Source organism: Diaphorina citri, unplaced genomic scaffold (assembly GCF_000475195.1).
Source record: "Diaphorina citri unplaced genomic scaffold, Diaci psyllid genome assembly version 1.1 scaffold4279, whole genome shotgun sequence".
In the NCBI taxonomy this organism is placed as follows: Eukaryota; Metazoa; Arthropoda; class Insecta; order Hemiptera; family Psyllidae; genus Diaphorina; species Diaphorina citri.
The window spans coordinates 1-11,660 of NW_007381678.1; the positions used below are offsets into that span (position 1 = coordinate 1).

The window sequence follows — 11,660 nt, forward strand, 5'->3', positions numbered from 1 at the left end:
CAACCACTTTTTCTGAAATTTACGAGAACTGAGCGTACAAATTCAAATTTTTGCGCCTCACACGGGTCCGACATTTTTTTGAACAGACACTCATTCACTTGGACATTCGTTCACCATTGTTGCCAGACTGGATTTTTGCTCAGCGTTTCCGAAAATTTTCAAATAGCTATACGAAAGCTGGGGGAGCTGTTAACCCACGTAGACACACTAGACACCTTTGAACGGTGTGGATTTGAAACGGTAGGAAGTTACGAGACGGCAGTGGTAAAGATCCAAAAGGCCAGCCTAGTTAGCTAAGTTGGTAGTGCGTCTGCCTTGTAAGCGCTAGGCCGCGGGTTCGATTCCCGCCCGGGGCGGATTTTATCCTGATGGGATAATGTTCGTTCTCGGAACGGCTGGCTTTCTCCTATCCTGTCTTCCTTCTCTCCTCGATTTCGGGACGATAAGACCATAGCAGTTAAAGTTCCCTCTGTCAAACCTCTTAAAAAAAAAAAAAAAAAAAAAAAAAAAAAAAAAAAAAAAAAAAAACAAAAAAACAAAACTCTTTTTCTTTACTAAATTTTTCGCTGTCACAGTCCAACCAAATTTTGTTTCGCAAATTTTCTTTGGCAGTTAGTTGCTCTCTAACTTTTTACGGTACTTTTTACTCCAATTATTTTTTTACTTAAATTACTTTCCGCTTATTTTTTTCCAAACTAAAATTTTTCTTTCATTTAATTTTTCGTTGGTAGTTTCGAGCAGCTGTGCATCAACTACGCCAACGAACACCTGCAGTACTACTTCAACCAGCACGTGTTTCAATACGAACAGGAAGAATACAACAAGGAGGGTATTCGTTGGCGCCATATTGAATTCTCGGACAATACGCTGTGTCTGCAGCTGGTCGAGGGGAAACCCAATGGTCTCCTGTGTGTTCTGGATGATCAAGCCAAGTAAGTTTTGAATAGAATAGAATAGAATAGAATAAGGAGGGAATTCGTTGGCGCCATATTGAATTCTCGGACAATACGCTGTGTCTGCAGCTGGTCGAGGGGAAACCCAATGGTCTCCTGTGTGTTCTGGATGATCAAGCCAAGTAAGTTTTGAATAGAATAGAATAGAATAGAATAAGGAGGGAATTCGTTGGCGCCATATTGAATTCTCGGACAATACGCTGTGTCTGCAGCTGGTCGAGGGGAAACCCAATGGTCTCCTGTGTGTTCTGGATGATCAAGCCAAGTAAGTTTTGAATAGAATAGAATAGAATAGAATAAGGAGGGAATTCGTTGGCGCCATATTGAATTCTCGGACAATACGCTGTGTCTGCAGCTGGTCGAGGGGAAACCCAATGGTCTCCTGTGTGTTCTGGATGATCAAGCCAAGTAAGTTTTGAATAGAATAGAATAGAATAGAATAAGGAGGGAATTCGTTGGCGCCATATTGAATTCTCGGACAATACGCTGTGTCTGCAGCTGGTCGAGGGGAAACCCAATGGTCTCCTGTGTGTTCTGGATGATCAAGCCAAGTAAGTTTTGAATAGAATAGAATAGAATAGAATAAGGAGGGAATTCGTTGGCGCCATATTGAATTCTCGGACAATACGCTGTGTCTGCAGCTGGTCGAGGGGAAACCCAATGGTCTCCTGTGTGTTCTGGATGATCAAGCCAAGTAAGTTTTGAATAGAATAGAATAGAATAGAATAAGGAGGGAATTCGTTGGCGCCATATTGAATTCTCGGACAATACGCTGTGTCTGCAGCTGGTCGACTCTTCCTTCTTCTACTGGGTTTTTATCTTACTCGCCTCTCCTTCCTTTTCTTATTCTTCTATTCCTCCTCTTTCTTCGTCTCCTCTTCTTATTCCGCTTCTTTTCCTCTTCCTCTTCCCTTCTGTCTCCATTTTCTGACTCACATTTTTCCCAATCTTCCTAACAATCTTCATTCTTTCTTCAAAGTTCTGCTGTTTTTTGTTTCTTATTGTTCTACTCCTTCTTAAATTCCGTTAGACGCCCGTTAGTATTTTCCAGCCTTCCCCTCTGAATTCTGAATGTTGGTAATATTTATAATAGTGTCAAGCTGTTCAAGAGTACTGGGAGGCGAGGCGGCGAACGTACCAAGTTCAAAGAGACGACCGGCCTAAATGAACACGAAAGAGTTTTGAGGTTTTTCTGCATTTTCACCATATAAAGAGCACAAGGGTAAAATTTTTGTCCAAATAAAAATGTTCGTATAAAATAAATAATAACAAAAATAAATAAAAAGAACAAACCCCATTTCCCATATCATGCTCCAGCGACTTTCTCACTCGAGCATTTCCAAACTGGAAGTGGATTCCGCAGGAAGATGGGAGAGGTCCAGAACGGAGGAGCCTCATATGAAGAGGAGGGGGTCCGGAAAACTCTCAAAATCCAAGAGAAAAGCCTCCGAAACAAGTTTGAAACAGTGACAATTTCGGTGAGGTGGAGGGAGGTGGTGGGTGGCATTTTGAAAGTTTAATTTCGGAGTAAACCTCAGTCGTATGGTTTTTCGGACGGATATTTATTGGCAGTCAGAGGTAGTCAAGCGTTCTCCAATGCTGCCACTCTCCTCTCGAGGTCGTTTTATTTCCAACCGTACTGAGCGAGTGAGACAAAGGTAAAGGTCAAAAAGAGATAGGACTTGACAAGACAGAAGCTTAGGCAAGTCTGCGGTGGAATTTATACGTTCTGGCTAAAGGAGGTTCTGTCAAAGCGTGATTTTCAATTGGATACATGGGTAGAAACTGTTCTGTTTGATGTTATGTAATATTGTGATTCCTCAGATCCCTAGGACCCTTGCGTGCGTACACAAGGGTATTGGGATATCACATCTCTTGCTCGAATAGCAATAAATAACATGTAGGTATTTACCTAACACATAACTCTCCGTACACAAAAATCCCAGGCTTAGGTGGAGGGGCCAAGAAAGAAGAGCGGGGAGGTTTTTTAGCGGGTTGAGCGGCCAGGAATGGTGCCACAGAAGGGCGAAACACCATACCCTGAGCCGTGACTCCAGCATACCCTCCACACCATGCTGGAGAAGTCATAAAGATTTTTCCTCCCATCCTTCAAAATTTTCAAAGTTTTATCCCGTACAGTAGAGAGTAGAGAGACCTAAGCTTTTCCATACACCTAGCTTGTACGTATGTTACGCTCAATCCCCGAATTCGCTTAATGAGAGAAAAAACCTTGAGCTTTTTCATAATTCAGTCTGCGGACTGAGTAAATTAATTGGCAAATTTCGGGGATTGAGCACTTTGCATTTTTTACTCAGCGGAGTGAGCGGCTTTTTCGCTCATTGGGCGAATTCGAGGATTGAGCCTAACACATACACAAAATGCTCTATACTAACTTCTAGAGCTACTTAGAGAATTTAATCTCTGCCATGTTGTACCTTATGTACTTTTATGGATAGGCAAATTTTATCCTAACAAGCCCGTACCTACATCATACTCTTAGGAAATCCAAAATGGCACACCATTGGAATCGGTTCCATTTCGGAAAGTTCCCCTAAAGGAAAATACAACTAAACATGTTGGGTACGAGGAAAAGAAAAGGGGCAAAGTTATTATACGGCAAAACAAGGAAAGTAAAAAGGAGAGAAAGATGAGGAAAGAAAGAGGTGAAAGAACAGTGAAAAGAACCCAAACTTTTTGCCCCTTTTAAATTGCGAGGGGCGTACTTCGGGAAAGAACAGGGATGTACTCGAAAATACAGGGAATATTAAGATTAAGAAAATAAAAATGAGAAATGGAAAGTTTAAACATTTTACGATTGAAGTTTTCTAATAGATCAGTTGCGCTTACTTGGGTGGTGTTTCAAAGTCATGGAGCAGGAAAAATGAGGACCAACAGAATTTTTCTTTTTCTTCTACGACTTCTAGATCCCGAGATAAATCGATTAAAAAAATGCCGGTAAATCGTGAACTTTGACGTCACGGCATACGCTCCCGTAGACGATGACGTCACATCAAATGTCCCGAGCAAAGCTCCCTCGCAGGCAACGCAATAATGTGTTTGTGCGCATTCTGCGCAGTTCTTTCTGCTCCTCTGCTAACGCGCTTGCATAGTGGCGCTACCTAGCGGACAAAAATAGCAACTGCGTTAAGTCTGACGTCACAAATCTTTGAACTCTTTCATTATAAAAATATAATAATAGACTCTTGAGTGGAAGGCAACCACTAGGCGAGGGTAACGCCTTAGGCGCTCTCTACCACCTAACCCCTAGAGCTCCATTATTATGTGGTCATATTCTCAAATAAATGAGGATAAAATTCCATAGCTCGGCTGGGATCGAACCCACGCCCTCCTGATTACCAGGCGAGCGTCTTGACCACTACGCCACCGAGGTAGGTGGCGTAGTAATCAAGTACCATTCTACAAGTATCCCCATCCGTAGCGCAAGCTCCGGCTTTTACGGATGGGTATACCATTTCTTGACTACTTATTTGATCGAGTGAAAACCAATAAATGGAAACTTATATATAAAAAAAATCTCTATTTCTCTGTGTTATAGGTGAAGCTGTATCTAACCAATCCAGCTCAAACCACTCTGCTGTGCCAGTACTTGCTAAGCTTGGCTCGATATGATCAGAACTATGATATACGGGATAGAGCCAGACTATTGAGACAACTCCTGTTTCCTGCTCCAGGTGCTGAGGTAAGTTTCCTTCCAACGAAAACAACCTTAGTTATCATTGTAATTTATTTATTTATTTATTTATTTACTTATTTATTTATTTATTTATTTATTTATTTATTTATTTATTTTTTCAAAAGTCCATCTGGCAATTTCTTCGTCCTCACTTTCTGACCACCCGGTATACGAATAAAAAAAGTTTCAACTTTGGTATCGGGGTGCAATTTACAACTTTTTTTTTTCTCTCTCACAGCCTTTTTTTCCTCCGCTTGTTTGTTGACTTTTGTCATTATTGCCTTCTTTACGTTGGGTATTTCGAGGGGGATTTTGTCAGTCTCCTTGTTCCCAGAACACAGTTTGCGTCAAGAGACTTCGCGTCATACTCTCTAACACAGTTTGCGTCAAGAGACTTCGCGTCATACTCTCTAATTTGAGAGGTTCAAAATAAATAGGTACAGGAGAGAAGTAAGAATAGAGTTGCAGAAAGTAAGAAAAAACAGTTCTAGGAAAAGAATAAGTAAAAAGTAAACATGTAGGGAGGAAGAAAGAATAGGTAGTTGTAGGAATTAATAGAATTTAGAATATAATAGAATAGAATAGAATATACCCTGCTTATACTGCCCGAATGAGACTGAAAAGTCCCTTTGTAGTCTAAAAAAAGGTCTAATGTATGTATTTGGTACTGAAAGAAAGAAGCAAGAAAGAAAGAATAGTTGTAGCAAATAAGAAAGAATTGGTTCAGAGTAAAGGAAGTGAGAAAGAATAGTTGTACAAAGGAAGAAAGAAATGGTTCAGAGTAAAGGAAGTGAGAAAGAATAGTATAGAAAGGAAGGAAGAATAGGAAGTAAGAAGAAATAGGGTTCGATTCCCGACAAACTTTGTCTAAATTAAATAAGATTCGTCCTCCAAACGACTAGCTTTCCTCAATCCTGTCCTTCTTTCTTCGATTTCAGAACGATAAGACCATCTTTCCTACAGTTCTCTCAATAAATCGTCGTCGTCGTCGTCCCCTCTCTCTCTCTCTCTCTCTCTCTCTCTCTCTCTCTCTCTTCCTCTTCTCTCTCTCTCTCTCTCTCTCTCTCTCTCTCTCTCTTTTATACTGTGTCTCGAAAAATTTAATAGTAGGTAACAACAAACTATTTGTGTGCAACCCTGTATGCTAATAGGATTCCTAATTTCCTAGCAATACATATACTTTCCCAGCGTAGTTTTTCCCATTATAGAATGCTAATTATTTTTGATAGTCATCCGAGATAAGAAAAATTAGTTCAAGGGAACCTAATAGGAAGTAGTGTAGAGGAGAGGCACTGGTGTTCCGGATACACCTCAGATTCATTCACAAACATAAGTACCAGACCATACAATGTCGTTTTTCTTTGTGTTATTATATCACAACATGGGTACTCACTGCAGACTGCAGGATTTTCCAAATATCTCAATAACCCTAACACCCATTGTTTACCTACCATGCTGGCACCGGTCTATATGTGCATTAACATTCCACCGTGGGAACTGACTGGCTAAATCTATCGAACAATTAACGGAGAAGCGATCGTGTTGAGGCTGTTGTTTTATCAGGATCTCTTTTTCCACGGAACTGAACGTGTTGCATATATTTATTTGACTCCGACACATAAATGCCACTTTACATTAGGCACATTTTCTATTGTGACCCATTAAAATAAACAAGGACTTGTTTTGTTTAGACTGCCTGCGAATAAAGAGACCTCATAGCTTTTGGCGTTTTAAGCGAAGAGGTCTCATTCAAGAAGGACAAAAATTATTATTTATTTATTTATTTTTCCAAGAGAATGAACTGTAAATGCTAATGTCTTATTGTCCCGATAGCGAAGAGAGAAGGAAGACAGGACCGTTCCAAGATAAAATCCGCCCCCGGGCGGGAATCAAACCAGCTACCTAGTGCTTACAAGGCAAACGCGCTACCCTTCAGGCTAACTAGGGTGGCAATTGAAGTTTCTGTGGTTGTAAATTTTACTTGTCTAAGGATAGGTAAACAGGTGTCAACCAAGTATCCTCCTCCAGATTCGAATAAGCTTAACCCAACTTTTACTGCTGTTCGCCCCTACATCTAAGGCTCAGAGTGAGTTTTTTTTTTTTTTTTTTTTTTTTTTTACGCTACACTAACGTTAATAACAACAACAGGATGGGCATACTACGACACAGACCACAAGCGTCTAATATAGCAGTTGTTGATGCATTGATATTGATGCATTGATTTGAAAAATATCAATAATTTTTTGAAACATTTGAGATGTGACATCACATTAACCTATTTCTTTGCAATTCTACCATTATTCTACATATCATGCAAGTGACACTGCATGTGCATAGCACCTTTTATCATTTTCTCAAAATCATGTCTTTATGAGAGTCTGATTTTATTAACTTACAAACATAGAGCAAAAATGCAAAATTCACTCCTATGTTCTTATGTGTGACACATAAAACTTGAAACATTATATCAATGTCAAAGTCACTTAGTATTCCAGCTCAGCGTTGTTTATCATATATGTGCAAATCCCTTGTTTAACTCTTATTCAGCCCTTCCTCTCTTTCCCTTGTAAGGTATAGTTTGCGGGGTTGATTTCCATTAATATGTGTAAGCATTCGGAGAATTTTACAAAACCTCGTGTAGGTATCTTGTATCCTAAATAATTATGGAGTTCAATGTACCTAATTATTTCTGCAAATGATTATCATTTCGTCATTAGAAGAGCCGTTTTACTCGGAAAGAAACTAACTCGAGTTAGGTAGGACCTTCTTGGAAAAAAGCCCTCAAGTTTTATTTTACATATACCTAGTTCTGCCTACTATTCTATTCTATTCCCTCATGATTGCTATTCTATTCCGGGCATAAAACATGAGAGCTCGAGACAACCCAGTTGTTAACCCTTCTCGGAATTGCGGGTTCTTTGAAATTGCGGGATTCTCAGAATTGCGGGGTTCTCAGAATTCACAGTGGACAGCGCCAACAGAATTAAAAAAAAAGTAATCAAGGGCAACAGAACCAGCCTGGTTAGCTTTGGAGGGGAGCGGGGAGCGCTAGGTCGCGGGTTCGATTCCTATCCGGGGCGGATTTTATACCAAAGCGATTCGTTGGCTCATAAGGTTTGTTCTCGGAATGGCAGTCCCGTGAGAATAGCAGAAGAGTACGATTAAAATGGGTTAAAAGAGAAATAGGTAGAGACAGAGCGAAAGATAGATATTGAGAGAGAGAGAGAGAGAGAGAGAGAGAGAGAGAGAGAGAGAGAGAGAGAGAGAGAGAGATTTATCATATATGTGCAAATGTGCATCATAATGACGTCATAAAGTTAAGTCAAAGGTGTGAAATATAAGACGAAGTAAGAGAGAGAGAGAGGTTTTAGTTTTTTAGAGAGAGAGAGAGATATACGGAATGCAATATATTGCATATATTTGTGGCAATTGGCGTGAATCGCAATAAAAAAATGACAAAAGAGAAAGAGAGAGTGAGAGAGAAAGAGAGAGAGAGAGAGAGAGGTTTAACACGGAGTGCAATATATTGCATTTTGTGGGCATTGGCGTGAATCGCAATAAAAAAATTGACGGGAGGGAGGGAGAGAGAAAGAAAGAACTAGGAAAAGAGAAATAGGTAAAGTTATTTTTTCTTCTTCTTCTTCTTCTTCTTCTTCTTCTTCTTCTTCTTCTTCTTCTTCTTCTTCTTCTTCTTCTTCTTCTTTCTTATTCTTATTCTTATTCTTTTAGAATTTTTACCTAGGTGTTTTTTGTTCTATTTTCTATTTTATCATTATCATCTCTTGTCATTATTCTGTTACACGAAGTTGAACAACAATAACAACATCTCTGTAAAAAATAAATATAAATGTAAATTTTTTCTCCTTTTTTCAGCAAAACTATAAAGTTGGAAAAAAGTAGAAAGTGTGATGGTCTACCAGCTAACCCTCAGTGCTTTATTATTGAGTGCTCAGATTACCTATAGGTACCAATGGTTGTAAACTTTCCTGTCTCGACAGGGATAGAACCCGCGTCCTCACGTTTGCCAGGCGACCACTCCACCACCAAGGCAAATCGCAAATAGAAATAGTAATAAAACATACGATGTAATTTTCCAGTATTAAATTTAAAACTGGACGTTTCTATAGAAAAGAGAAAATCGTCGAGATAAAACCCTTCGAGAGAGAGAGAGAAATAAGTGGAAAAGAATCTGGAGAGAGCGAGATAAAGAGAGAGGGAAAAGACATGGGGGGAAGGAAAGAGAGAGAGAGAGGTAAAAGATATGAAGGGGGAGGGAGAGGTAAATCAGAGAGATGAAGGAGGAGATAAAGGAGAGAGATAGAGGAGGAGATAAAGGAGAGAGATAGAGATAGAGGAGGAGATAAAGGAAAGAGATGGAAGCAAGATAAAGCGGATTAAATGTTCAAGACGTTCTTCGGCACAATTTGTAGCATTTCCTTTTCAATAGATTTTCTTCGTCTCTCCCCTCTCTCCCCTTTTTCTCCTCGCTTTCTTGTCCACGTCATTTCGTTTTCCTTCCTGCCACATCCCTATTAGACTTCTTCTTCTTCGTATTCGTCTTCTTCTTCTTCTTCTTCTCCTTCTTCATCATCTTTTCTTTATCCCCTTCTTGATGCTTTTCTTCATCTTCGTCCGCCTATATTTTCTTCTTCATATCCTTCTATCTCCTCTTTAACTTCCCTTGGTTTCCTCACTCAACAAACCGAAAGTGGGAAAGAATAATTATGCCTTAAGGCAGTTTTTTTAAGGAGCTCTCTCTCTCTCTCTCTCTCTCTCTCTCTCTCTCTCTCTCTCTCCTCCACCCTCTTAAATTTCATTAGATATTGGACAATAGGTAGATGATAAAAAAATTTCCCCTTTAAACAATTTTCCTCTCTTCCTCAAACCACAGAAAGAAAAGTGAGTAATTATGCCTCCAGGCAATAGAAAGAATGTTGGACAATCACTACCTACTATCCAAAATGATGATAATAAAAATAAATATTTTTTTAAGTCTCTCTCTCTCTCTTCATGTTTATCCAGCAAAAAGAATGAGCATCAATGATATTTATCATAGGTATTAGGTACCTATAACTACCTACCTATAGGTATGTGGGTGTGGGTAGAACTCCCCCCCCCTATAATATGTAGGAAATAAAAAGGGAGGGAGAGCTATTTTCCACTTCACAGCAAATGTGCATCCTTTAGAACACCTCTCATTGTGAAGAACTTGTGAAGTGCTTTTATCAGAAGAGTGGAATAACAATCATAATGTTATGTTGAACAGAAAATATAAATACTCTCGCGGATATTGTAATGTTCTGATTGTATCTGGATTCAGCACTTGAGAGTGAAGAAAAAAGAATACCTGCGTTCTTGTTGTTGTTGTTGTTGTTGTTGTTTTTTTTTTTTTTTTTTTTTTTAGGTATACCGTATACCCCGACCTGGAATATTCCGGAAAGCTTTGTGATACACCCTGTATATTCCAGAAAGTTGATCATTTTCTCATTTTTGCAATTTTATGAGTATTCTAAGAGCTATAAAATGGTATGTAGCTATCTAGCTATCCTATTTTTACTGAAATTAATATAACATACTATGTTTAAGCATGGTATAGGTATATTTACATGAAACAATATTATTCTATTAACACGGTTACCTTTGACTTTCCTTCTTTCTTTGTTCTTCCATCATAAACCAATTAGGCCATTTACCTCCTAAGCCTTCTCTTTAAGCTTCTCTCTCTCTCTCTCTCTCTCTCTCTCTCTCTCTCTCTCTCTCTCTCTCTCTCCTTCTCTTTTTGTGGCAATTGGCGTGACGCTCTCATCGGAATAGGTATATTTAATACTTAGAATAATATTATATTAACACGGTTGCCTTTGACTTTCTTTCTTTGTTCTTCCATCATAAACCAATTAGGCCATTTAGCTCCCTAAGCCTTCTCTTTAAGCTTCTCTCTCTCTCTCTCTCTCTCTCTCTCTCTCTCTCTCTCTTACTGTTTTCTCTACTCTATCTAACACTTTACCTTTTAGTCTCTCTCTCTCTCTCTTCTACTCCTATTCTCTCCTTTCCCTCTCCCTCCTTTTCTTCTTCCTTCCCACCTTATAGGTACTGCCTCTCTTTTGTTTATTATATTATCTTTTCTCTCTCTCTCTCTCTCTCTCTCTCTCTCTCTCTCTCTCTCTCTCTCTCTTATTGTCTTTCTCACCCACACACACACACTTCTAGGAAAAGGGTTATTATTCGTCCCTCTTTTTGTCCCGTGCGGTTTATTTTTTCCCCCGTACTAAGGATGTTCCTATTACCGTACGAAACAAAACTGTTGTAAAACGCATTCATGTGTGGAATTCTCTGAAAAATATATCGCCTTTCTCGCTCTCATCTTATCTTTCTTTCTCTCACCCACACCCCCACACACTTCTAGGAAAATGGTCTTTTATTATTCCTAACTCTTTTTTCTCTGTGCGGTTTATTTTTCCCCGTACTAAGGATGTTCCTATTACCGTACGAAACAAAACTGTTGTAAAACGCATTCATGTGTGGAATTCTCTGAAAAATATATCGCCCCACACACTTCTAGGAAAATGTTTTTTTATTATTCCTAACTCTTTTTTCTCTGTGCGGTTTATTTTTTCCCGTACTAAGGATGTTCCTATTACCGTACGAAACAAAACCGTTGTAAAACGCATTCATGTGTGGAATTCTCTGAAAAATATATCGCACTGCTAGTTCTAAAGAGCGCTAACTCAAAATTGGCCTACTATGCGTTTGCCCTTGTGATTCAACTAAAAAAGACACTGGTGCGCCTATCAGCTAACAGTGGAACTATAACTAGGATGATGCTTTTAAAGCTATGTACAGACAGTGCGAGGCTGCTCGCTTCGAATGCCTCAGGACGTATGCTCGGACTGTGTGATGCTCGCTACGCGCTGCTCGGGTCGCACTGATCGAGGTGAGCGACTGCTGCGGAAGATTTGAGGGCGTCCTTCACACCTCTGGTTTGTTCAACTGACGGGGCCCTTCATTTGGAATTC

At 39.4% G+C, this 11,660-nt stretch overlaps 1 protein-coding gene across 1 annotated transcript in view; it reads left to right on the forward strand.

The window, feature by feature from the left end:
• Positions 1-2,270: 2,270 nt before the first annotated feature.
• LOC103520928 (AP-3 complex subunit beta-2-like) overlaps positions 2,271-11,660 on the forward strand; it is a gene marked incomplete at its 5' end in the record, with an annotated part of 12,923 nt that continues 3,533 nt past the window's right edge. Inside the window, 2 exons of the mRNA XM_017448662.2 lie at positions 2,271-2,431; positions 4,510-4,653. Coding sequence (XP_017304151.1) covers positions 2,271-2,431; positions 4,510-4,653 — 305 coding nt within the window. The remainder of the gene's footprint in view (positions 2,432-4,509; positions 4,654-11,660) is intronic.